The sequence below is a fragment of the Chrysochloris asiatica genome, unplaced genomic scaffold, assembly GCF_000296735.1.
Source record: "Chrysochloris asiatica unplaced genomic scaffold, ChrAsi1.0 scaffold00404, whole genome shotgun sequence".
Classification (NCBI taxonomy): Eukaryota; Metazoa; Chordata; class Mammalia; order Afrosoricida; family Chrysochloridae; genus Chrysochloris; species Chrysochloris asiatica.
Window position 1 is genome coordinate 595,363 of NW_006408922.1, and position 27,948 is coordinate 623,310.

The 27,948-nt window shown below is 44.9% G+C and overlaps 1 protein-coding gene across 1 annotated transcript; it reads left to right on the forward strand.

Annotated features, from left to right (window-relative positions):
* The first annotated feature begins 2,286 nt into the window (after positions 1-2,286).
* HDAC6 (histone deacetylase 6) lies at positions 2,287-27,131 on the forward strand. The gene is made up of 29 exons (XM_006876691.1): positions 2,287-2,301; positions 2,809-2,931; positions 3,015-3,143; positions 3,288-3,376; positions 6,156-6,240; positions 6,324-6,364; positions 6,987-7,083; positions 7,251-7,348; positions 8,292-8,396; positions 8,502-8,570; positions 18,119-18,245; positions 18,351-18,416; positions 18,503-18,562; positions 18,638-18,727; positions 19,040-19,146; positions 19,248-19,315; positions 19,509-19,662; positions 19,759-19,887; positions 20,506-20,674; positions 20,978-21,111; positions 21,606-21,674; positions 21,795-21,987; positions 25,082-25,231; positions 25,464-25,638; positions 25,765-26,150; positions 26,235-26,342; positions 26,475-26,621; positions 26,720-26,848; positions 27,063-27,131. The coding sequence occupies exons 2-29, from the start codon at positions 2,839-2,841 to the stop codon at positions 27,129-27,131; spliced, it is 3,336 nt and encodes a 1,111-aa protein (XP_006876753.1). The 5' UTR covers positions 2,287-2,301; positions 2,809-2,838.
* The last annotated feature ends 817 nt before the right edge of the window (positions 27,132-27,948 follow it).

The following is a 27,948-nucleotide window of genomic DNA, read 5'->3' on the forward strand; positions in this document are numbered from 1 at the left end:
TTTGTATAGAATCTCCTGAACATCACTACTAAAACTATAGGAAAACCTCTGTGCTCTTCCTGTCCAGGAAGATCTGCTTGATGCAGCAGAAAAACATCAGAAGTGAACTGGTCCTGTCAATGAACCCCTGTCCTCACACCTCACACAAAGGGATACCTCTCCTCATGCAACATAGAACCTTTGCCCTCATCCTATGACAGAATCCCAGTCAGGTAAAGAAAACCAAGGACTGACACTCTACAGCAGGACTGACAGACTATAGATTGCAGGCAATGACAGCTTGTTGCCCGTATTTTCGTTTTTAAGGTTTGCAAAAGAATAGAAAAATACATCAAGGAGAACTTATGTGGTCTGCAAAAGTCTAAAATCTGCTTCTTAATAGAAAACAATTGCCAACCTCTGCTCTACAGGAACCTCCCTTCTGACTGTACAGAAAATTGGGCCTTGACCTTTGCCAAGACTCCCTGCTCTATTATTTGTCAGCATCATAATGCCCTAGTGTATATCATTGTATATTTATTTTCTTTGGTGTATGTGGAAGTTTAAAGGTTTTAAGTCTGTGACCCATTTCCACTGGTACAAAGAACATGTTTACATAGGAAAAGAGTGGAAGGGACGAAGAGGCTGGAAGTGGGATTTATCAAGAGGGTCAGAAGGCTCGGCTATTGGGCACTGGGGTTGTCAATCTGTTTGTTAGTCAGCGAAGCTGAACCCCATACCACTTAGCTTATCTCTCTAGCCCCAGCCTGCAGCCCAGTAGGAAATGGTGGAGAATGAGAGGGAGATTAGGAGGACAAACCGGTCTCCTGCAGAGCTGATATTTAGACAGGGGTGGGAGAGGGGGCATAGGAACAACTCCCCCTGCCCTGCAGACATACACACTTTCTCTTACAGCTTGGGAGCAGAGGTTACTCAGTGGAAGGGGCAGACAGGGAGAGCTGCTAACTATAAAAAACTCTTCTAGTCCTTTCTAGCTGGGAGCACTATTAGTATCACAATTTTCCATAGGAGGAAACTGAAGCACAGAGATGTTCAGTAATTTGCCCAGGGTCACATGGTCAAGCCCGTAACCTCAGTTTCCTTATCTACAAAGTAGCGTTAATGGGAACTACCTCTTTAGAGTTGCGGCTAGCAATGCCAGACATATAATACTTGCTAGCATTACCATTACTTACCCCTACTAAAAATTCCTCTGTTCCACCACCTATTTTCACAGAATTTTAATAGCTAACAATTGTGCTAACGACTGTGAGCCTGGCACAGGACTGGGCAGTGTTTTATTGTTGTACAAAGGATCCCTTTAAGATGGAACTAAATAAACAGCACCTAACAGCAAGATGTCCTGGTGTGGCGCTGCGGGCTAATGTGCTGGAGTGCAAAGTCGGTTTGAACTGTTTTTGGCGGTTCAAACTCACAAGCTGCTCCTCAGAAACTCTATACGGCACTTAACAGCAACAATATGTGGTTGTGTGCCTCGTGTACGCCACTTTAGTGAATGTTAACTCAGAAACTTTCCGTAGCACTTATAATCATCATTCTCTTTTTGGCACCCACCAGCCATTGTTCAGTTTTAACTTCACTCCAGGCCCAGTACACAGCCCGCCTATGCTACGTCATCAAAGAGCGCCAGGCGGGAAGCGGCGGGAAGTGAGAACGCATCATTTCGAAACTCCCTCCCTTCCTTGCTCGCTATCTTGAATCATCGCAGGGCACAATTGGCGCAGGTCCGATGGGTTCTTAAGGTGACTGGGTAGCGGCAGAGGGACGATGGCCACAGCAGGCAGGACAGCAGCGGCGGTAGTTGGGGGAGGAGCGGGCTTGAGCCTGGTACTGAACCACCATGCCTACCTCAGCCAGGCGCAAAGCAAACCTTGTAGCTGCTGACGCACTGTTTTTTTGAGCGCGAGGGGGCGTGGCCAGCGCGAGGGGCGTGATCCTGGTTGTGGCGCTGAGGGAGCTGCTGTGTGGGCGGTATCTCGACTGGCGGTTGAAAGAACCGGCCCTATGGAAAGGAGGAGCCCAGGAGCTCGCGACCGAACAGGTCGCCGCAATTTGGGCGGGGTGAGCAGTGGGCGGGTTTCGAGGAAGGGGCCGCACCCAGTGAGTAGAACCGAAAGGATTGGTCGGCGTCGACGGCGGAGGCGAAAAGGAGGGGGCCTGAGGGTGGCGGGAGGCTGACTAAATGGGGTTGGCTCGACGTTAAGCTGAGGGTATGGGCGGTGGGTAGGTTCTGAAAGGGGCAGTCCCCTGAGCGGGAGGGACTTAGTGAAACGTTAGAGGCAGGATCTCGCAAAGTGGAAGGTATCGCCCCTATAAGGGGTGGAGTTAGGTGAATCTGTGTGGAGTCTGGGTAGGAACTGGGAAAGGGTGGGCGGTTAGGCTGACTGACAGACCGGAAAGGGCAGGTTTTTGAAGGGGTGGTGTCTGGGTAAGATTTAAGGACTGAAAGGGTTTGAGAATGAGGTTAGGTGGAGTGGAAGGGTGGGGATTAGCTGGAAAGGGCAGACCCTAGAACGGACTGAGTCAGAGTTAATGGCTCTGGGAATGGGCAAGGACTTGAAAGAGTAAAGAGAATAGTGTTAAAAGGAGTCTAGTGGAAAGGTGAAAGGGACACCCCTGTGAAGGGAGAGTGAGAGATGGAGTTTAGAACACGGTGGGGAATAGGATGGTGGGGTCGCTTTGAGTCAGAACCGACTTGAGGGCACTTAAGAACAACAACTATAGGGGGTGGACCTGGGTAGGGGAGGGATATGGGGTCCTCAGGCCACTCACCCCCACTTCTTATAGTCACCTCTACGTCTTCCCCAGGACCGTGTCAGGGGCTCAGTTCCCCCGACCATGACGTCCACTGGTCAGGATGCCACCACCACCAGACAGCGAAGGAGTAGACACAACCCCCACTCGCCCCCCCACAACTCCAGCATCACCTCGGTGAGGTCCCAGACCTGCCCATGAGAAGGGGGAGGAGAGCAGCTGGCCGTCCCCTGAACTCTGACCCTTCTCTCTGGTTACAGAAGCGAGGCAATAAGAAAGGTGCCATACCCCGCTCCAGCCCGAGTCTGGCAGAGGTAAAGAAGAAAGGCAGAATGAAGAAGCTCAGAGAAGCAGCAGAACAGGACCTAATCATGGGACTGCAAAAGCTGGTGAGAGGTGCCCGGCCTGTGTTTAGCCTCCTGTGACAACCTAAAGCCTAAGAAAGACCCTGAGGTTCCCCATGCTGAACACTTTGAGATTTTCACTCTGAATTAGGCTCTAATTGGATCTGTTTCCCTGTTTTTTCTCTGCAGGATCTGAACCTTGAGGCCAATGCACTGTCTGGCACAGGTTTGGTGTTTGATGAGAAGCTCAATGAATTCCACTGCCTCTGGGATGACAGGTGAGACTGGGTCCTCTAAGTGGTCCCCCCAAACACACTAGCAAAAAGGAATTCCTTCTTAGGGCAGCCTGGAAACTGGAAGCAGATGATTTAGGGAGATGGGACTTAGACTTGAAAGAGTTCTTTTTAGCAATACTGTGTGCCAGGTGGAGTTTCTGGGTGGGTGTACACAGTTAAGCTTGGTTGCTAACTTAGGTTAGAGATGTGAATCCACAGAGGTTCCTGGGAAGAAAGTTCTGGTGATCTACATAGGAAAGCCAGTCATTGAAAACCCTATGGAACACAATTCTACTCCAAAACACATGGGGTCGCCATGAGTTGTAACTGACTAAATGTCAACTGGTAACTAGTACCAGAAGTGTACTAAGAGTTGATAATAAACACATGGACAAGACAAGCACAGTCCCCTCTCAGGGTTCTGACAGCAGACTAGCAGAGCTGATCATTAAAGAAACAACAGCAATATGAAATATTTAATGAAAGTAGTCTTAAGACCAGGGGGTTCAGGAGTGTTTAATAGAGGATTCTAAGCTAGCATCCAAGGTTCCTGGAAAGCTTCTCTGAGGCAAAGACATTTGTGCTGAAACTGAAGAAGTATATCCCTCGATGAATCTACATTCACACTTATAATCAATCAGTAAATCCTTATTGGCTCTAGGTTCACAATATATATAGCAAGTATCTGACCTCTTCTCACCAGCTCTACTGCCACCATGGTCATCCTTTACCTAGGCTTTTCCAGAGGCCTCCTTACTAGTCCTGCTGCTTCTTCCCTTACAATCTCTTTTTCACAAAGCAGTTATCAAAATGTATCTCATATGCCATTCTCTGTATGCCATTGAGTCAGTTCTGACTCATACTGACCCTGTACAGGGTTTCCGAGGCTGTACAGTTTTTTGGAAGTAGAAAGCCTTATCCTTCTCCCACAGAGCAGCTAATTCTTCAGAAGTAGATCATTGCCCTCAAGGTAAAGTTCAACTTCTTCATCAAGCCTTATCCTCTCCCACAGAGCAGCTAATTCTTCAGAAGTAGACCATTGCCCTCAAGGTAAAGTTCAACTTCTTCATCCTGGCCTCTCATATTCCTCCTGGCTTGGTACCACATCATGTTTGTAATCTCATCAGCCACCACCCTGCCCCTCATTTTTGCTATTCTTAAAAGTGCCAGGTATCTTTTTGCCTTAGGTCTTAACTATGGCTAATCCCCTCTTCAGAGATTCCTTTCTGCTTTCTTCTCTCCCAGCTAATGTTTATTAATCATTCACCTTTCAACAAGATTTTCTCAGAGAGGGCTTTTCCTGGTCACAACCCTACCCCATGGAGTCTTGGTGTGGCGCTGTAGAATAAGTACTTGATTACAACATTGTTTTGAACGGCAAGGTCGATGGTTCAAACTCACCAGCTGCTCCTCAGAAACTTTATAGGGTCGTTATGGGTTGGAATCAACTCAACCACTTAACAACAATGACCCTGCCCCACTAGGTGCCCTGGTGGTGTAGTGGGTTATGTGTTGGACTGCTAACTACAAGGTCAGTAGTTTGAATTCACTAGCTGCTCTGTAGAAGAAGGATGAGGCTTTCTACTTCCATAAAAATTCACAGCCTTGGAAACCCTGAACAGGGTCAGTATGAGTCAGAACTGACTCAGTGGCATACAAACACCACCACCTACCCAACATCTGGTCGTAAAGACTTAGAGCCCATGTCATTGTTTTTAAATGATTTTATTTGTATATTTGTTTGCTAGTTGATTATCTTAATCTCCCCCATCTGAAGGTAAGATTCGTGATAGCAGAAGCTGTATGACTGTCATTTATTGAATAAATTTATAGCATCTGCTGAGGAGCAGTAAATATACCAGTAAACAAAATAAACAACCTTGTTTTATTGGAGATTGCATTTTAGAAGGGGAAAACAGTTAAAAAAAAAAAAAGTAAATTGTATGGAATGTTGGGAAGTTCTGTAGAGAAGAATAAAGTGGGAGGGAGAGTAATATAAAGTACAGTGCCGAGGATTCTTCAGTGTTGAATATAATGGTCAATGTTAAATAGTAAGAGGTGAAGGAAGTGATGGAATAAGCCACTCAGACAACTGGGAAAAGAATGTTCCAGGCAGGAGGAACAACTACAATAAAGTCTCAGAATACTTGGTTTGATTGGGGAACAGCAAGGACAATGTAGGCGAAGCAAAATGATTTAGGGGAAAGGTAGTAGGAGATGGGTTGAGAGGAGGACAGATTACGTAAGGCCTTCTGGATCACGGTTCTTTAGAACCACACGAAGGTTCTAAAGAAATGATTTGAGTTTTAATTGATGCCCCTGGCTGCTGTGGGGAGAAAGGACTGCTGGGGGAGCAAGGCAGAAGGAGGGCAGTCAGTGAGACTGCTGCACTAGCCCAGGTGAGAGATTATGGTAGCAATGAGGCTAGAGGGTCAGACTCTAAACGTATTTTGAGATCGGAACTAACAGGATTTAGTGTAGATTCTAACGTGTCTGACTTGAGCAGTTGAAGAAGGCTGAATGGGGGAGATGTGGCAGGAACAGAGGTGGTGCTCATCAGTGTCTGTAGACAGATAGATATGGAACCCTCATGGTGCAGTAAAGTGCATAGCTGCTTGCTAAAAGATTGGAGGTTCAAATCCATCAGCTGAATTGAGAGATAGAGATATGGTAGTTGATTTATGGGGCAGTTTTCTAACCCCCTCTCTACTACCCCTCCACTCAGCTTCTCTTTGTATATACACACACATATACATGTATATGGCTATACATGTCTTTCCAGCTTCCCTGAAAGCCCTGCGCGGCTCCATGCCATCAAGGAGCAGCTGACCAAGGAGGGCCTTCTGGATCGTTGTATCTCCTTTCCGGTGAGACCTGGGCAGAGGGCAGGAAACTGGAAAGACCTGGGCCTGGCTTGTGTCTTAGCTCTTTATTCCTTATGTCTCCACAGGCCCGGTTTGCCAAAAAGGAAGAGCTGAAGCTGGTTCACAGGTGAAGGCTTGGAAGCCTTATAGGGATGGGAGGAAGTTGCACTGGCCTGACCAGGGTGACTATTTTGGAAACAAATATGGGCTCTGTGGCCTTGGCCAAGTAGCTAAGCTTCTCTGAGTCTGTGTCATCACCTGTAACATGGGGGCTAATAAGCATGCCTTCCTCAGGAGGCTTCAGAATTTGCACAGAACTTACAAGAGTGCCTGACATGCCATCAATCCATGCTGTTAATTATAATCTGGTTGTATAAAGATGGTTGAGTACATGGATGGAGTTATCAGGACTGTGTCCACTGAGGGCTGCAGGAGCCCAGTAGAGGAGACCTGATGCCATGTTATTTCCAGGAAAGCTAGCTTGGCAGTTTGAGTATATGAGTTGAGCTGAGAGGAAAGACAGGGGCAGGTGAAGCAGTGTGGTCAAGACCTGCAAGTAAGATACACTCTGGCTAGATAAAAGCTCTAAAGGATATTACTGGAAATGAGGTGGGCTAGAGAAAGTGGGAATGTGTCTTATAGGTTGACAGTTGGGGGGCCTAATTTGACCCAGGGTCTGGTGTGGGACCCCAATCAGGCCCCAGCAAGGAGGCCAGCCCCTGAATTCCATCTCTTATCTGTTTTTCCAGTCTGGAATACATTAATCTGATGGAGAAGACCCAGCACATGACTGAGGCAGAACTCCACACCTTAGCAGACACCTATGACTCCGTTTATTTGCATCCAGTATGGCTGAGTACTGTGGGGGCAAAGTAGCAGCAATTCTGGGATCCCTCATCTCCATGCCCATACCACCCTAGGGCCCTCCTCCCTTCTGTTCCCCATGGGATCAGCTGAGTGGGCAGGCTGACTCTCTCCTTCACTCCCTCTTTGGCTTCCCACTGTCGCTGCAGAACTCATACAGCTGTGCTTGCCTGGCCTCGGGCTCTGTCCTCAGGCTCGTGGATGCGGTCTTGGGGGCGGAGGTCCGGAATGGCATGGCCATCATCAGGTAGGAACCTCTGCTGTTTAGCTTTTTTCCCTTTTTAAAAATTTTGTCTCTCAAATGTAAGATATGCTGGTATGGTTAATGAAGTCAAATGATACAAAAAGGCATACAAAAAAAAGTCTCACTCCACTCCTGTCCCCCAGGCACATGGTTCCTCTTGTAACCAGTGACTCATGTGTCTTCCCCAACCAGTTTGTACTTAAGGAATAAACACGATATCTCACTGATTCAAAGATGTATGTTTTTCCTATTCTTAACATTTTGAAATCCAGGTGACAGCATTTTCTGCTTTGTTGTTGGCATTTAAAGTTATGGTACATCTTCTAATTGTTGGCATCTCAGAGTTAATGAAATGCAGTCATTATATCCTTTCACCTCCTCCCCTTTTTTCAAACATGTGCGGTAGCACTTGACTGCTTTCCATACTTTGCACTTTTCACTTACCCATCCTGGAAAGCTTCGCTAAACCAAAAAACAAACAAACCCAGTGTCGTTGACTCCCAATTCATAGTGACCCGATAGAACAGATTGGAACTACCCCCATAGTGTTTCTAAGGCTGAGGACCTTTTCATTTTTTTCCATCATCAGTTGTTTTTTGGGTTTTTTTTTTTTTTTTTTAATGATACCAGATATCACTGGCCATTTATAAACATGTTATTTCACCCTCCCTTTCTGTTGTATAGATGGTGGACTAAATCCCCAGCAACAAAATGAATGGATATGAGGAAGGTTATCATTTAAGTGAACATGGGCAAATATTTTTTGGAGAGTTTTAGATTTGGGACAGTGAGGGTTCTAAGGTCCCAGCTACTAAGTTCCTAGAATATTTGTAAGCATCAGTATTTAGGGAGTTGGTAGTCCAGGATTAAAGAACGGGAGAAAATCTCTCTTAACTAAGAAAGGCTCCCCTACTCAACCATTTGTGACCTTCCCTATCTTCTCCAGACCTCCTGGACATCACGCTCAGCACAGTCTTATGGATGGGTATTGCATGTTCAACCATGTGGCCGTGGCTGCCAGATATGCTCAGCACAAGCATGATATTCACAGGTCAGCAGCATCAGGGCAGATGTGATGAGGTAGGGTAGCATGTATGAGCTCTTCCTCTAGATTCAAAACTATCCTCTTACACAGTGTCTTCTCTCTCTTGCTTAGAGTTCTTATCGTGGATTGGGATGTGCACCATGGTCAAGGAACTCAGTTCACCTTTGAGCAGGACCCCAGGTATACCCCAAGTCCAACTGCAGATGCTAGACTCCCAGCCACTATCCCTTAGCGGCCCAGCCAGAAGGGCACCATGAGGGAAGGAAAGACAAGGCATTCTTAGTATCTGTGCTAGCACTGTGTGTGTGTGTGTGTGTGTGTGTGTGTACACTATCTCTCGTGATACCATTTTATGTGGCAGGGACTGTTGAGTTCCCTATTTTCCAGATGAGGAAATTGAGGCTAACAAGAAGCTGCACATAGAGAAAGTGGTAGAGACAGGACTTGAGCCCACAAATGTTTGGGTATCTTATTCATTGACACTGGAGTGAACCTTACATTACAACTTTATTGTTTCAGACTATGACAATATTATAAAAATATGTGTTGAAAAAAGTAATACAAAAATATCTAAAAAGTGCACCTATGAGTCTCCTATAATTTCTTTCCACTCAAAAATAGCTTGACAATATGGGTTATATATATTATTCTTAAAAATTTTTTCCTATAGATGTATGAATATTCATTAATATCATTATTATTGTCAACACACTGCTTAATGATATAATCCTGTACATGCTCTTCAACAACTTACTCTTTTCATTTAAAACTACCCCCTGGTGTGACATTGTGGGATAAAGCTCTGAACTGAAATGTCAGTTTGAACCACAATGTCGGCAGTTGAAACTCACTAGCTTCTCCTTGGAAACCCTATACAGGGTCGCTGTGAGTTGGAACTGACTCAGTGGCACTTAACAACAACAACATTCTTTTTATAAAAGTTGTACAACACTCTATTTTATGACTGTAGCTCTATTTTACTCCTGGACATTTAAGATGCTCCTCAGTTGTTTTATTAGACAAGTTCATAGTGAACATCAATTCAAAATATCATAAGTCTTCATTAAAAAAAAGCATTTCAACATCTATCTTGAAGTACAACACTGTGATAGGATACTATCCATATGCCTACAAGGAAGACCAATTAATACTACTATAATTCAAATTTAAGCACCAAACACAAAAGACAGTGATGATGAAATTGAATTCTACCAGCTTCTTCAGTCTGAAATTGATTAAACATGCAATCAAAATCTGTTGATAATTACTGGTAATTGGAATGCAAAGGTTGGAAACAGAGGAAGGATCATTCATTGGAAAATAAAGCCTTGTTGATAGAAATGATGCTGGAGATCGCATGATAGAATTTTGCAAGACCAATGACTTCTTCATTGCAAATACTTATTTTCAACAACATAAAAAGTTAAGCTATACATGGATCACCAGATGGAATACACAGGAATCAAATTTACTACATCTGTGGGAAGTGACAGTGGAAAAGCTCAATATCATCAGCCTAAGCAAGTCTAGGGACTGATTGGAACAGATCATCAATTAATCCTATGTAAGTTCATGCATAAGCTGAATAAAATTAAAACAACTAGAGCCAAAATATGACCTTAAACATATCCCACCTGAATTTTGAGAGCATCTCAAACATAGATTTGATGCATTAGACACTACTGAACGAAGACCAGAAAACCTGTTGGATGACATCAAGAACATCATACAAGAAGCAAAAGGTCATTAAAAAGTCAGGAAAGAAAGAAAGAAAGACAAAAATGAATGTCAGAAGAGACTTTCAAACATGCTTTCCTGTGTAGAAATGCATTAAGTCAAAGAGCAGAACAGAAAATTTCAAAGAGCAGCTCCAGAAAACAAAGTTAAGAGTATTATAATGAAATGTGTAAAGACCTGGAGTTAAAAAACCAAAAGGGAAGAACATGTTCAGCATTTTTCAAGCTGAAAGAACTGACAAAATTCAAGCCTCAAATTGCAATATTGAATACTTATATGGGCAAATTATTGAATGGTGCAGAAAGCATCAAAAGAATATGGAGGGCATGTACAGAGTCTCTGTACCAAAAAGAAATTACAGTTGTTCAACCACTTCAAGACATAGATGATGAAAAACCGATGGTACTGAAAGAACAAGACTCCAAGAATTGATGGAATACAAATTGAAGTCTTTCAACAAACTGATGCAGCACTGGAGACACTGAAATTTTGAAGACAGCTATGTGGCCAGCCAGTTGGAAGAGATCCACATTTGTGCCCATTCCAAAGAAAGGAGACCAACAATGCAGAAGTCATCAAACAATAATATCACATGCAAGAAAATTTTTGAAGATAATTTAAAAATGGCTGAAAGAAATTCAGCCAGAATGCTCCTTAGAAGCCAAGAGACTGTGTCTCTTATACTTTGGACATGTTATCAGGAGGGACCAGACCCTGAAGAAAGAGCAGTTCCTGGAGGAGGACATCATGCTTCGTAAAGTGGATGGTCAGTGAAAAAGAGGAAGATCCTCTAATGAGATGGATTGGCATAGTGGCAGCAGCAATGGACTTGAAACAACAATTGGGAGAATGGTGCAGGACTGGGCAGTGTTTTGTTCTGTTATGCATAGGGTCGCAATGAGATGAACCCACAGAATAGCACCTAACCACCACAATAACAATGAACATTCTTGTAAATACATAATTTTATACTCTTCTGCTTACATCTGTAGAATGATTTTCTAATAGTGAATTGCTGGGTCAAGAGTTCAGCATGCTATATATTCTGGTATATACTTCCATACTTCTCTAAAGAAAGGTGGTACCAATTTACCCTTCCTGTAGAGAGAGATTAAGTGAGTCCTTGTCACTGACATTACTAAGTAGTTTTCTCTAGCTTTCTATTAAGCCAATTGCATAGAATTCACTCCCCCCCCCCCATAAATTCTGATCTCCCAGCACCCCTACTGATCTTGGTTGGTTGTTTTCAGTACTTAAGTCTTTTTAAATCCTTAGGTGTTGTCTTCTATTAGATCTTCTGTGTTTTCTATTTGTCTTCTGTGTTTTCTCTTTCTCTCTAGGACTCCTGCTAGCCAGATGTTAGACCTTAGCTTTGGATCCTGGGAAATTTTCCTTCACTTTATCTTCAAGTTCTGTTGAATCTTGTATTTAGACATTCTTGGAGTCCTCAAGAGTGCTTTCTTCTTTGTTTCTACATCATCTCATACCTAAATTTTTGTCGAGTCCAAGTTAGAAATGTTTTCTCTTCTGAATTATCTCTCTTTATTTTGGGGCTGTTTGTATTGTTTTATCTTGTTCCTTTTGTTTCATAGTTGTGATTTTCCTCATGTCTAACAATCTTAATTTGGTTATTTCTACTTAAGAATAAACTGCTGTGTTGACTATTGTAGGTGTGTGTCATGGGACTGCTCTTCCATGCTATCTGTAGCTATATTTTCCTGACAGGTTATTTTTTTTCCTAGAATAGGGGCAGGGGATTTTGACTGGCAAATCTCACTTTAGGAAATTGGGCAAAGACCAGGTCCTGCCAAATGCCAGAATCAAGGGAATTTCTTCTTTGGACTGTCCTCTCTCTTTTATTCCTCAGCCTTAACCTTGTCAAAGATTTATCTACTTTACTTAACTTTCAAACATACCTTTTGACTTCTGGAGTCATTTCTGCTATTTCATATTTTTTGTTTTTACTCTTAATTTATTCTTATGTTTTTAATTTTTATTTCTGCCTTCTTGATTTAAATGTTACATGATGTCAGGTCAATTCTGACTCATAGCAACCCTATATAGGGTTTCTGAGGAGTGGCTGGTGGGTTTGAACTGCCAGCGTTATGGTTCTAAGTCCTGTACTGATCCTTCAATGCCATACCAGGAGTCCTCTTGATTTGAATGCATCAACATTTGTCAACTCATTAACAAATTTTTATTCATCTGTGTCTACCCACACTGCCTTCCTCCTGAGTTATTTGCAAACTAATCCCAGACACAATATAGTTTCATCTGTAAAAACTTCAAAACTTATCTCTAAAATGTAAAGGATGATTTAAAAAAAAAAAAAAAGCAAAAGCAAGACCATATGGAAGAAAATTTATAGGAACTTTAAAATGTCATTAATTGTTCTTTATATTCTAATGAATGCACTAGAGAGTAGAGATTTATTCATTTGTGGATCTAATATTTATTGTATACATGTATATGAAGACTTTTGTATATATTCTTATTCCTTAGGAATAAAAAAGTTGTTGTTAGGTGCTGATTAGTCTATTCCAACTCATAGTGACCTTATGCACAACAGAACGAAACACTGCCCAGTCCTGCACCATCCTCATAATCATTGTTAAGCTTGAGCACATTGCTGCTGCCACTGTGCCAATCCATCTTGTTGGAGGTCTTCCTCTTTCTTTGCAGGCCTTCCACTTTACCAAGCATGATGTCCTTTCTCCAGGGACTGGTTCTTCCTGATGATATATGTCTGATGATATATGTCTGAAGTATTAGAGACAAAATCTCACCATCCTGTCTTCTAAGGAGCATTCTGGATGTACTGCATGCCACAGAGATTTTTTCTTCTAGTAGTCCATGGTACTTTTAATCTTCAGCACTGTAACTCAAATACATCAATTCTTCTATGATCTTATTCATTTTCCAACTTTCACATTCATATGAAGCTATTAAAAATACCATGCCTTGGGTCAGGCATACCCTAGTCCTCAAACTGACATCTTTGCTATTGAACACTTTAAAGAGGTCTGTGCAGATTTACCTAATGCAATACATCATTTAATTTCTTGACTGCTGTTTCCATGAGTGCTGATAGTGAATCCAAGCAAAGTGAAGTCTTTGACAACCATTCACTATCCCCTCATTTTAACAATTGCCTCTTGGTCTATGTACAAGTTCCTCATAAGCACAATTAAGTGTTATGGAATACTCAGTCTCCACATTGTTGTCCATAGCTAATTATGATCCACACAGTCAAAAGCCTTTGCATGGTCAGTAAATCACAGGTAAACATATTTCTGGTATTCTCTGCTTTCAGCCAAAATCCATCAGACATCAGCAATAATAGCCCTCATTCCATGGCCTCTTCTGAATCTGGCTTGAACCTCTGGAAGTTCTCTGTCAATGTATGCTTGCAGCCGTTTCTGTATTACCTTTAGTAAAAGTTTACTCACATGGGATATCAAAGAAATTGTCCGATAATTTCCTCATTCCATTGGGTCACCTCTCTTTGGAATGGGCACAAATGCGGATCTCTTCCAATCAGTCGGCCAGATAGCTGTCTTCCAAATTTCTTGGCAGAGATGATGGCCTCTTGTGCCACCTCAATTCCTGGTGCCTTGTTCTTTGCCAATTCCTTCAGTGCACCTTGGACTTCCTCCTTCAATATCATTGGCTCTTGATCATATGCTGCCTCTTGAAACGGTTGTGAACATTAACCATTTTCTTTTGGTACAATGACTCTGTGTATTCCTTCCATCTTCTTTTGATGCTGTCTGCATCATTCAGTAATTTGCCCAGAGACTCTTTCAATTTTGAAATTCGAGGCTTGAATTTTTTCTTCAGTTCCCCCAGCTTGCGAAATGCTGAGCGTGTTCTTCCTTTTTGGTTTTCTGACTCCAGATCTTTGCATATTTTGGTGTAATATATGGCTTTATCTTCTTGAGCTGATTATTGAAATTTTCTGTTCAGCTCTTGGACCTCCTCATTTCTTCCATTTGCTTTAGCATCTCTACACTAGAGAGCAAGTTTCACTGTTTCTTCTGATATCTATTTTGATCTTTTCCTTCTTTCTTGTCTTCTTAATGACTTTTTGCTTTCTTCATGTATGGTGTTCTTGATGTCATCCCACAACTCTTCTGGTCTTTGGTCTTTAGTGGTTAATGTATCAAATCTGTTCTTCAGATGATCTTTAAATTCAGGTGGAATATAGTCAAGGTCATATTTTGGCTCTTGTGGACTTGTTTTCATTTTCTTCAGCTTCAGCTTGAATTTGCATATGAGCAATTGATGGTCTGTTCCACAGTCTGCCCCTGGCCTTGTTTTGCCTGATGGTATGGAGCTTTCCATCGTCTCTTTCTGCAGATGTAGTCAATTTTATTTCTGTGTATGCTGTCTAAAGAAGGTATTTGAAATGAACAAATCATTGATTTTGCAGAATTCTATCATGCGATCTCCAGCATCATTTCTATCACCAAGGCCATTATTTTCTAACTACTGATCCTTCCTCTTTGCTCCCAACCTTTGCATTCCAGTCACCAGTAATGATCAATACATCTTTTAGTCTTGTAAAATTCTGTCATGGGATCTCCAGGCTCGTTTCTATCACTATGGCCATTATTTTGCAACTACTGATCCTTCCTCTTTGTTTCCAACCTTTACGTTCCAATCACCAGTAATTATCAACAGATTTTGATTGCATGTTTAATCAATTTCAGATTGAAAAAGTTGGTAGAATTCTCAATTTCATCATCACTGTCTTTAGTGGGTGATACATAAATTTGAATAATAGTGGTATTAACTGATGTGCTCTTTATGTGAATGGATATTATCCTACTTCAAGTCAGATCTTGAAATGTTCTTTTTTTTTTTTTTTTGAGAAATATGATGCCATTCCTCTTAAATTTGACATTGTTGGCATAGTAAAACCATGATTGTCAGATTCAAAATGGCCAATTCCAGTCCATTTTAGCTCACTAATGCCTAGGTTATCAATGTATATGCCTTCCATTTCATTTTCGGCAACTTCCAACTTTTTTTATTCATACTTGGTACATTCCATGCTGCAATCATTCACGGATGTTTACAGTGGTTTTTCATTTTGAGTTGTGTGACATCAGCAAATGAGGGTCCCAAAAGCTTTACTCTATTAGCATCATCACGATCAACTCTACTTTGAAGAGGCAGCTCTTCTCCAGTTGTATTTTGAGTGCCTTCCAACCGTAGGCATTCATTTTCCAGCACTATTATCTGACACTATTCCAGTGCTATTCAGAGGATTACAGTATTCAATATTCTGGTGTTGTCTGACCATATTCCACTGCTATTCATAAGGTTTTCAGTGGTAAACATTCAAAAAGTAGTCCACCTCTCCTTCCAAGGCTTAATCTAGAAGCTCAGGTAGATCCTGTCCACTATGGGTATTTAAAATACCTGTGGTGTTTAAATGCTGCTGGTATTTAAAATACCCATGGCTTAGATTTCAGCATCATAGCCACACAAGCCACCACAGTATGACAAACTGCCAGACAAGTGGAAGAATGAGAATAAGTAGATGGAAGGGCATAGAATTTTCACCTGTCAGCTTCCCCATCCCCAGTCTTGAATTCCAGTAGAAGTGTCCTGAGGTAGAGACAGATTGGACAGTCCTTAAAATGCCGCCATTAAAAAAATGAAAGCTGGTAAATTAAAACTTCTTATGTGTTGTCAAGTCGATTTCGATTCATAGCAACCTATAGGGCCTTACTGGGTTTTCTAGGATGTAATCTCTATGGGAGCAGATCCTAGGTAATTTCTTCCATGGTGTACCTGGTGGTTTCAAACAGCTAACCATTTGGTTACTAGCTGAGCACTTAACCATTGCATCACTGAGGTTCCTTAAACTAAAGTAGTTAAAAGAATCAAATTTGGTGACTTGGTAATCCATAATCAGCTGTTCAGTGTTGGTTTTGAGTGCACTGACCTGGTTATTTCTTCACAAAACAAATCTCATGTCTTCTTTGCTTTTTTAAAAAAATATTTTATTGTTCTTTTGGTGAAAAATTACATAGTAAATCGGGTTCACATTTAACAAGTTCACCAACTGTTCAGTGACATTGGTGACATTTTTCACAATGTGTCAGTATTCTCCTTGATTTCATTCTGGCTGTTATGTTTCCAGCAGTCTCGTTTTCATGCCCCTTACCTTCTTCTCCAGGAGCTGTAGTAGCTTAGTGGTTATGAGTTGGGCTGCTAACCTCAAGGTCAGTAGTTAGAGATTACCAGCCGTTCTGCAGGAGAAAGATAAGGCTTTCTGCTCCCGTAAAGATTTACAGCCTGAGATTTACAGGGTCGCTATGAGTCGGAACTGACTCCACGGCACACCACCACCACCTTCTCATGTTTGCTTTGGAGTGACCATTTGGTCTCACTTAAATGATTATTAAAGGGAGTTCAGTACTTATTTTCTAAGCCTTGAGTGTAAGGGAGGGTGGGATGCCCTGCCCTCAGCTACTCATCATGGGAGATGGCCCTGAGGGTCTAATATCCCATGTGTTACCCCACCTTCTGGTGCACCTAATGCCTCAAAGTCCTGAGGCTTTCTACTTTCTAGAGACTTGTTAAAGTCTCTCGTTGTCTGATCTGTTTTCTCTCTATCTTTGTGTCTTTCTGGGTTGATACTTGTTCACAATTCCTTTACTGTCATTTGTCTGTGGTTGTAGAAGAGAGAGGAGGCAAATCTGTGTTATCAACCCTCCATTCTTTCACTGGAAGTCAGCTGAACTGATTTTAAAATCCCCTTCTGTTTGTTTCATAAACTTAGTTTCCTTGGATCTTAGTTCTGTTTGTTGACTGTGATGACACTCTGTGGGGCTTCACAGTCTTTCCTTTCTTCTTCTCCTGGTTAACTTACTCAAAAAAGAAAGAAACAAAGAAAGATAAAGGTTTAGAACCTATGTTGTAGTTACGTGCCGTCGAGTTATTTCCAACTCATAATGACCCTGTTTAGGGTTTCCAAGGAGCAACTGGTGGGTTTGAACTGCTGACCTTGTGGTTCGCAATCCAATGCTTATCACACCAGGAGTCCCAGGTGCTTAAAAAACCATGGGAAAAAGTGAAATAAAAAAATCATGGAATTCTTCCACAAACTTTTGGAACCCCCCTCATATTTATCTATCAGTGTAAAAAGGGCTACATAAATTCTTTCTGGAATAAGGCAGGTGGTGGGTGAATAAATGGGGGAATGATGGATGAAATATATCCATTTAGTTTCTCCCCATCAGAGTTAAGATCTTTCATAGTCCCTTGCCCAGGTTTCCATCAGAGCATGTAGCAGCGTGTCTTTTCAGCATCCGTTTTAGTGTGTCAATCCCCCTCACTTCTCTTGGTGTTCATATTTCTCACCTACAAAATAGAAGAAGTAGTTTAATTGGGGCCTGTAAGGTGTTGGAGAGAAGGAACTATCCTCTCGCTGACTCACGACAGCTGCAGATAGCTCCCCACACTCCTAGACCTCCACATCATCCCTCCTAACCCCTTGGGTCTCCAACATCCTAGGGTTTGTCCTGTTGTTACCACCTTGGTCACAGGGGCAGCTGGGCAGGCAGGTATGATCTACAGTCCTTTGCAGGGTCAGGAGCTCCTTGGGGTCTGGGTGAGACCCAAGAGGTCTGAGCTGAACATGGAGCCAGATAGACACTGAGGTGTGGGGCAGTGATGTGTCCTGAGGTAGGGACTCTAGTGGGAACCTGAATGAATGAGTGAATGCATTTGGTAGTGGATGGATGGTTGGAAGAGTGGATGAGTGAATAAATAAATTGGTGATTGAGTGAATGGTGAATGAAAAGAAGAATGAATGGATATATGGATTACAGAATTAATGGGAGAGAATGAACTGAGTGCTTGAATGGGGAAGCCAGTGATGAATGTACTGGTAGCTGTGGGATGGGGATGTCTGAGGAGATTGATTCTTCTCCAACCTGTTCTCATCCACCCCACCTCTTTTCCTCTGCCTCCAGTATCTTGTATTTTTCCATCCACCGCTATCAGCAGAGCCAGTTCTGGCCTCACCTTAAGGCCTCTAACTGGTCTGCCACAGGCTTCGGCCGAGGCCAGGGATACAACATCAATGTGCCTTGGAACCAGGTAAGTGTCTGCATACTCTGTCCTCACAGTATGTCCATCCTAACCTTCAGCCAGTCCAGACAGTTGATATTGGCTGACTGACCCCATCATTGCCTCTGTCTTCAGGTGGGGATGCGGGATGCCGACTACATTGCTGCTTTCCTGCACATCCTGCTGCCAGTCGCTCTTGAGGTTATGGGGGCCTTAGTTAGGGACAGGGCAATAGGGAGGGGTGGACCATGAGAACTGGGACCTCATGTAGTTCATTCTTTCCTCAGTTCCATCCCCAGCTGATCCTAGTGGCTGCTGGATATGATGCCCTCCAAGGGGACCCCAAGGTAAGACAGGCTCTCTGGGGTGGCAGGTGGGCATAGGAGCTGCAAGAAACCAGGTTAACACTTCATGCCTCTCAGGGAGAGATGGCTGCCACTCCAGCAGGGTTCAGTCACCTGACCCACCTGCTCATGGGTTTAGCAGGAGGCAAGCTGATCCTGTGTCTGGAGGTAAGTGACACACCATTCCCCAGCTGTCCTCATCACCACCACATTTGTCTTAGCCTGTGGATTCTGGAGCACTTAACACTCCAAAGTCTGGTTCCTAGTAAGGGTTTTGATTTCAGCATTTCCACTTACTAGCTCCATGACCTGACATAAGCTTCTCTTATGTAAAGCAGACCTAATGAATAATCACTGTCGCTGTAGGTCATTTCAAGTGAACTGATGTTTCTTTGTGACTTGACATGTAGTATGCCCCTTTTGCTTATTTCCTTTGAAAGTCTGATCCTTAACTGACCCCCTCACAACTCCTCCTTCCAGGGTGGCTACAACTGTCAGGCCCTTGCTGAGGGTGTCAGTGCCTCACTCCACACACTTTTGGGAGACCCTTGTCCCATGCTGGTGGCCCCTTGTGCCCCATGTTTGAGGTGAGCCTAAGTGGAGGAGTGAGTTACCAGGACTGGGACATAACTGCTCTCCCCATCCCCCCCAAGAGCCACTGCATCCATTCTCTTCCCCTGCCCTCTAGTGCCCGAACTTCGATCTCCTGCACTCTGGTAGCCCTTGAGCCCTTCTGGGAGGTCCTTGTGCGATCTGGTAGGAAGTGGGAATTGGGCTTGGTGTGGAGGGTTGAGCATGAAGTGAGTGGTGGGGTCAACCCTCTTCTAGACCCCTTCTGACTCTCCTGGACCCCTTTGGTAAGGGAGGCTCAGGCCCTTTTTTTCTGGGATCTGGAGTATTGTGTGGACTGAGATGGGAGAGTTAGGGTGAATGTGACCTCCCCTTATAGCTGAGACCTTTGAGGACGACAAGATGGAGAAGGACAAGGAGGCGGGGCCCTTGGAGCCCTCTACACCCAGAATCCTAACCTGGCCGGTGACTCATGCTCGCACAGGGCTGGTCTATGACCACCGAATGATGAGTCACTACAACATATGGGACACGTATGTAGTCTGAGGGTCAGGATAAGTGGGTGTGGGGTTCCCTATCCCGCTTCTCAAGCCTTGAAACTGCACCTCTTGATCCCCCGCTACTTCCAGCCACCACCCTGAGATGCCCCAGCGCCTCTCACGAATTGTGCGCCATCTGGAGGAGCTGGGCCTCATTGGGCGCTGCCTTATCCTGTCTGCACGCCCCGCCACAGATGCTGAGCTGCTTACTTGTCACAGGTCACACCTTCCCCTTCGTGTCTGAATGGATTGGGGTCTGTGGGCTAGAGCCTGGGGTTTCCTTCACAGGGCACAACAGTATTGAGTACACAGAGCTGCTGTTGCACCCAGGAGGGGCTGACACCGCCTCACCCTCTTTTTTTTTTTTACATTTTTAAAGATGATTTTTAATAATTAACTCTAATACTATCACACACATAGAGTTTAATCTATTTTCCATAGTCATAACTTATTTATTACATATCTAGATATAGATACATATTGATATACAGATAATATGAATTTGCATACATGTATGTATAGGGAACACAGTTGCTCCATAGGATAAGCACTGGACTGCCAACCACAAGGTTGGTGGTTTGAACCCACCACCTGAGCTCCACATGAGAAAGATGAGGTTTTCTGCTCCCACAAAGATGTATAGCGTCAGACACTATACAGGAAGCCTATGAGTTGGGTTTGACTTGACGGCACATGTATGTAAATACACATACATCTCTCCTCTCTCTCTCTCTCACTATATACATGTATGTATTGTAGTGGTGATTATGTGCCATGGCCGCCTCACCTTCTTGGTGCTTGATTTCTCACCTGTGGTGCTTTTCTCTATGCCTCCAGTGCTGAGTACGTGGCTCGTCTGCGGGCCACAGCGAGCATGAAACCCCGCGAGCTACACCGTGAGGGTGCCAACTTTGACTCCATCTACATCTGCCCCAGCACCTTCTCCTGTGCTCAGCTTGCCACTGGTGCTGTGTGCCGCCTAGTAGAGGCTGTACTCCATGGAGAGGTGTGTCTGTGGCATGGGCCACAGACTAGGGAGGGGAGTTGCGGGGGAATGGACAGAGGTGGCTCTTGGAGACTTGCACAGGAAATGAGGAAAAGGAGGTATGAGGAGGACTAGAACAGGCATGGGGGATCCTCTGTTCCCTAGAGAGGTACATCCAGAGGAGATGGAGAATGCAGGGGTTGGTTGGGAGGCAAGGAAAGGGGTCCCTAGCATCTGGTGGAGAGAGAGGAGGGAAGAGGAGAAACAAGGGGAGAGAAAGTGGTGAGGGATGATGATGATCTTAGCTCCCTTCTCTTCTCCCAGGTACTAAATGGTACTGCAGTGGTGCGCCCCCCAGGACACCACGCAGAATGGAATGCAGCTTGTGGTTTCTGCTTTTTCAACTCAGTAGCTGTGGCTGCTCGCCATGCCCAGACCATCAGTGGGCATGCCCTGCGGTGAGGGCTCCCTGTGTACCCCCAAATACTGGCACCTGGTGGGACCTGGCAAACCTCAAACCTAGCCCAGCAAGCCAATAGGCCCAGGGGTCTCACCCCCAGAATTTACCCAGAAACAACCAAGGGTCCAATTCATGTAACATATTACCCAGCTAGGACCAAGGATTGAACTTTTCAGTGCTTACCCATATAGGAACCCCAGCTTGGGATACATTGGTGCTTATAAAGCAGGATCCAGGTTCTAGTGCCCATCTGTTTGGCCTCTAGAAGTTATTCAAGCAGAACTCAGGGTCCAGCCCTCAGCACTTAACCAAGTCCAGAGTGAAGCCCTCAGGACCTAGACCTGACTTTCTAGGACCTAGGACCCAGAAGTCTGACACCCAGCACTTTCCCCAAAAGCTCCCAGGTCCTGCCACCAGCACTAAATACCCCAACTAAATATACCAACTCAGGGGGCAACGTTTGTCCTAAAGAGCTGTTCCCTCCTCCCCCAGGATCCTGATTGTGGATTGGGACATCCATCATGGTAATGGAACTCAGCACATGTTTGAGGATGACCCCAGGTGAGGGACTGGGGTAGAGGTGTGGCCAGGGAGGTAGGCAGGCCATGCCTCAGGAATCCTGGGGACCCACAGGGGCAAGACAGCTGCCAACCAGCCATGGCCTCCTTCCCCATCCCACAGCGTGCTCTACATATCCCTTCACCGCTACGATCATGGCACCTTCTTCCCTATGGGGAATGAGGGTGCCAGTAGCCAGACTGGCCATGGCCCTGGCATGGGCTACACTGTCAATGTGGCCTGGAATGGGCCCCGCATAGGTGACTCTGACTACCTGGCTGCCTGGCATCGCCTGGTGCTTCCCATTGCCTATGAGGTATGACTCGGTGGGTAGGTGACATGACTGTGTGGGATAGGAGGGACCATATGATCCTGCCTTCTCAGTGTGTGTGTCTGAATACCAGCCTGTGGTTTCTTGATAGCTGAGGTGAGGGGGTGTGACTCTGTGATGACCTTTGTTTACTTATCTGATACGCACAGATGCTGTATATATACTTGTGTGTGTGTGATATGTGAGACTCTTGAATGTGTGTGTGTGAGAGAGAGAGGCTGTCACCACCCTTTTTTTTTTTTTACAATGGGTAGGATACTGCATATCACTGTATGTTGCTATTCCAGTGACTGTGTGGGACTTTTTGTAGGTGGGGGTACTATGTGACAGCCACCTATGTGGGTACCTACAAAACAGGCTACTGATGGATTAACTTTCCCCATTATCATTTAATCGTGAACACCCGTGAAAGCTTGTAAACCAGGCATTTCATGCCTTATCATTCCTTATTTTTCATACCAGCTTCTAAACTGCCCATCTCTATTAACCTAGTCCTCTGAGGAGACAAAACATTTCCTTGTAAAGAATCATCAGTCGTTGGAACTTTAGGCACTTGCATTCATAAGCAAAGTCCAGTCCACAGCAAGCCATCAAAGTTGTTGCAATTTACACTAGCTCAAACACCTTTTTCTTTATTCAGTGGGATTCTGGTGAATTCAGCCCTAGCCATTCTCACTAAGTCTCATGGGTACCAGCTACAAGCTTGGGAGTCCATATACTCCTCCCTGCACTTCAGACCAGCTTGCCCCTTCCCTCACTCACTCTCAGGGCTAGATCAGTGCCTGTAGGCTCAGGAGTCCATACAACTCCCTAAACTTCAGATCAGCCAGCTCTTCCTCTCCTCTCAACTCATTTCTTCATTGCTACATTCTCACCCACTTCCACTCGTCAAGTGGACCCAGGTGATCACCAGTGAACTGTCTGCCGACTCCCTTTAACTTCTAGTGTTAGAATGGGGTTTGCTCTGATGGGCTCAGACTGTTTTCTGCCTTGATGCATCCAACACCAAACTACTTGCTTGGAATTCAAAATGCTAGTCATTTTTCTTTCTCCAAGTCTTTAAATATAAATCTCTTGTTCTCTCAGTAGTTTGGGGTGGGGCTAAGGTTTCCATCTAATCCCCTTACTCTATACATAAGCTACTGGCTTAAAATAAAGCCTGTTTCTTCTGGGCAATTCCTAACTCCCCTTTTAGCATATCCAATCAAGTATAGACTTACACACTCTGTAATCATGACCCCAAGTGACTTTTGCTCCAGGTGACTCCATACTTTCATGAATCTGGAGCCACTGCAATGAACCCTGCTTCTGACACCAACTGCCAAAAATTGAAGCATCAGTCATTCTGCCCATAGCCCTCTCTACTCAACTGGATTTGATAATCTATTACAGTGGCCACACAGAACTCAGGACACCAAACTGAACGCACAGTTAATGGACTTTATTAGGGATTTTAATTGGCTACAATTCGGGGTCAGAATACTTAGGGCACAGTTCCAGTCAGCTGCTGATAAATGTTCATAGGACGCACCACTCCACCATAAGCCTCAGCCTGAAGGCACTTGGCTCTAGCTCCCCCACTTAAGTGCCTGAACGCATCCCACTCTACAAGCAAGCTTCCTGCCCAGGTCACTCAATTGTCTTGCTCCATGGGCTGGGAAGACTTCTGCTCTATCTCATGCTCTGGTTCTAGATTCTGTTGTTGCTCCTCTGCCACTCCTCCAGTATCACAGTTTTCTATCCCTGGATCAAAGAGGTTCACTGCACAGGGAACTCAGGGTCCAAAGGATACACTGTACTCTTTGCTCTGCTTCTTTGATGGTAGTGAGATTTCCCCCTCCTGCTTCTGAGATGGCTCATTTAAAACCCAAGCTAGAGTTTCAAGTTTTTACAATGAACTCTGCTCACATCCACAGCTGAATCATGTCATCCTATCAGTATGTTCTTCCACCTTCTCTTAGCCAGACCCAGCAGATAATTAGGTAATTCACTACATCACAGTAACCATGCTGTGTGTGTCTGTGATTAATGATGGCCTGCATATATTTGTTGACTGCATTAGTGCCTGTATGTCTCCTTGTGTAAACTGTGTGTGAGGCATTTTGTGTGCCTGTATTCGTGTGAGTGACTGACTTGAGGGCAGATATATGTGATAGTTGCAGACTGCCATCACTGTGACATTGTGCTGTGTGTGTGCAAGTCTGTATGTGTGTCTGACTGTGCACAGGTGGTCATGACTACCTCTGTGTGACTGTGGAATTGTGTGTGTGACTGTGCACGTGATCCCCTCTCTGGGCCCAGCAGTGTGCATATGGCTACTGTGAGTGGGGCTGTATGTGTGCCCATACACACATGAGAATGGCTGCGTCTGTACAGGCCTGGCTTTAGATTGGCATCCCCCAGAGAGACACTGTCGGTGCATGACTAGTGTTGATGTGGAGTTGTGCTCTGTGTAGGACAGTCTGCTTGTGTGTGGGTATGTGTGGTTGCATGGGACTGTCTTCTCTTGGTGTGACACTTATATTGTCATCTTCTGTGAATGAGAGTGTGCTTGTGCCTCTGTTTTGGCACCATATGTAAAACCATGCATCTTGTGCATGTGAGTCCCACATGTGACCCAGGGAAAGGAAGTGCACATCTTGTGGTCTCCCCTTGGGGAGTGTGGGTGTGTGAATATATCACTGTCTCTCTGTGATTCATGTCACCTTCTCTGGATGCATGACTCTCTGTCCCCCATCTCTACCTATCTCTCATGTTTACATGTCTCTCTGTCATGTCTCTAAGTCCATGTCTGGTATGTCAGTTTTTTGCTGTCTATGTCTCCTCTCTTACAATCTGGTGCCGCTGAGTCTGTTTCTTGTGTCTCAGTGTCCTCCCTTTCCTTGTTGTCAGTCTCTAGGCCCCATCTTTCATTCAGTCCCCTTGTCTTTTCTTCTCCTTGTCTTCATGTCTGGTCTCACGTCTCCACTTGTCTGTGTCTAATGTCTCTGACTATCTGTGTGATTGTGTCTCTATCACTGACTGCCTATGGCAGCCCCCATCTCATTGTACCCATTTATCTCTTCTCTCCCTGCCTCAGTTTAACCCCGAACTGGTGCTGGTCTCTGCTGGCTTTGACGCCGCACGGGGAGACCCCTTGGGGGGTTGCCAGGTGTCACCTGAGGGCTATGCTCACCTCACCCACCTACTGATGGGCCTTGCCAACGGCCGCATTATCCTCATCCTAGAGGTAACTCTACTGGCTTTCTGCCCTCTATGGGAGGGTAGTTTGGGAGACTTGGTGTCCTGCCCTATAGGCTGGCTGCATCTTAGGGCAATTTTCTAAAATCTTCTTTGTGAAGCATCTTCTCACCTCTTTTAAAACTTGACAGTGATGGTCCCCACCTAGGATAATTGGCATATACAAGGTACTTTAACCCCCCAGCCCCTAAGGAGTTTCCCTTCTCTTTTCCTTAACACAGGGTGGCTATAACCTGACATCTATCTCAGAGTCCATGGCTGCCTGCACGCGCATCCTCCTTGGAGACACGCCACCTCTGATGGCCCCTCTGCGACCCCCGTTATCAAGGGCTCTGGCCTCAATCTCTGAGACCATCCATGCCCATCGCAGATACTGGAGTAGCTTGCAGATCAAAAGTGAGTGAGCATGGAGACTTGGGGGCAATGAGGGACACAGGGAAAGAGAGGACTCGAAGGGTCAAGAAATAGAGGCAGAAAAGGGGATAGCACTCATACTCAAGGATCTTCTTCCCACTGTTTCAGAGGTAGAGAATGATGAGCCAGCCACCAAGGAGGAGTTTCAACAAGCCAGTCCTGGGTCAGCCAAGGGGAAGGCCACACCAAAAGATAACATTCTAGAAGGCACGGGGAAGGTTATATTAGCATCTGTGGAAGAGTCTTCTCCAGGCCATGTTAAATCAGAGACACCTATGGTGGAACCCACTCGAGACCAATCCTTGGAGGCAGCTGCTAACAGGTCAACGCTGGACCAGACAACCTCAGAGGGGACAGTGGGGGACACCAAGTTAGCTTCGTGCAATGACAAGCAGACCCCTGTATCCTCACCTTTCCCGGGGACCATGCCTCATACATCCCCCAGTAACCTGATTGGGAGTCTTAAGACCATGGTACTGAGTGAAAAGACTGAGGTAAGGCCCACAATACCCAGGCAAAGGAAAGAAGGGGGCAAGAATCGAGCCTCTCTGGTACCTCTCTTGCTTCTGTATGTCCAGGAAGCCCCAGATTCTCAGACCCCAGATGAGGAGAAGCTACTAGGAGAAGCAGCAGGAGGTCAGGACCTGGCTGATTCCATGTGGACGGGTTTTAGGGACAGTGACGAGGTGAGATCAGGGAGAAGCTGATATGACGGCTTCCTTCTCTTGCCCACCTGTGTCTCCATGTAGGCACATGTGGTGTAGGAATTTCCAGTGGAGAGATGTGATTCCCATTTTACTCATTTTTATCTACTCCAGGCCGAATTCTATGCTGTGACACCACTGCCCTGGTGTCCCCATTTGATGGCAATATGCCCCACACCTGCAACAGGTCTAGATATGACGCAACCCTGTGGGGACTGTGGAAGCCTGCAGGAGAATTGGGTGTGTCTGTCTTGCTATCAGGTAAGGAGCTGAGGAAGGAGACAAGGTGTAGTTTGACCCAGGAAAAAATTCCCAGGTGGGTACTGCCAATCTGCCTAACACCCATCCCTCAACTTTAGGTCGGCTGTAGTCGTTACGTCAATGCCCACATGATCCGACACCATGAAGTCTCAGGACACCCATTAGTCCTCAGCTTCATCGACTTATCTACCTGGTGTTACCACTGTCAGGCCTATGTTCACCACCAGGTGGGCCCTGAGCAAACCCTTGAATGCATGCATACTCTGCCCCCTACACAAATACTTTCCCTGGTTGAATAAGGGTAGACTGAAGACCAATCTACTTGGCTATTTCATGTGATTATTTTGGTGTGTTTGGTGTGGGGGCGATTGGGTGTTTGAGGGAGTGGGCTTAGGTAGAGGGTCCTTGCTCTTACCTATCCTGTTTTTCCCTCCTCTCCAGGCTCTCCTAGGTGTGAAGAATATAGCCCACAAGAACAAGTTTGGGGAAGACATGCCTCAGCCACACTAAATACCAGAATGTATTCTATGTTTTCTACCTTTTGAGTTCCAAGATAGACCAGCCTTAGTTCTTTCCAACCTGTACCTTGGATGAGGGGTTGTTGTTATGTGCCGTGGATTCGGTTCCGACTCATAGCGACCCTGTACAGGGTTTCCGAGGCCGTAAATCTTTACGGTAGCAGAAAGCCTCCACTTTATCCCGCGGAGCGACTGGTAGTTTCGAACTGCTGATTTTGCGGTTCGCAGCCCCATTCAGAACCACTACACTACCGGAACTTCTTTGGATGAGGCATAGCCCCTCATGTAATCCCATCCTGAATACTCTTTACGACACCCGAAAGGTGCTTATTTAAGTGTAAATACTGTTAAGAGAACTGCAGTGACAAACTGTACATCTCCTTTTGCCCAAGCTGCTTGAAGGGCTCCAACTACTCCCCCCAGAGGAAAAGGACAGCAATTCACTGTCCTCGAAGGGGGACTGATACATCAAGATGATAAGCTTGTAGGGAGGGAGGGTCCTACTTGCATTTATGGTGGGATTGCATACGTAATAAATGCGAGCTGTTACAAAATCTGGGAAAACCTTTAACTTTGAGTGAGTGGAGAATGCCACATTCTGGGCCTCAGGAGGCATGAGTATGAAGGAATATGGGAGTGGATCTACTTCAAGTCAACCCCCTGCCCATCCATTGCACCTCAAAAATCTAACCGAAAACAGAGCGAGCAGGCTGACTGAGTCCACTAGAGATTAAATGGTGGAATCCAGGAGAAACTTGTGCCTTCTCAGCCACACCATGGCGGAAAGGCAGGGAAACTATTTAGAAGTT

What these genes read in the sequence shown, in the direction of transcription:
- HDAC6 (XM_006876691.1), top strand. Translation starts at nt 2,839, where the DNA reads ATGACGTCCACTGGTCAGGATGCCACCACCACCAGACAGCGAAGGAGT. An exon ending in ATGTTTGAGGATGACCCCAG is followed by an intron (nt 21,675 to 21,794) that starts GTGAGGGACTGG and finishes CCCATCCCACAG; the next exon opens with CGTGCTCTACATATCCCTTC. An exon ending in TGTGTCTGTCTTGCTATCAG is followed by an intron (nt 26,622 to 26,719) that starts GTAAGGAGCTGA and finishes CCTCAACTTTAG; the next exon opens with GTCGGCTGTAGTCGTTACGT.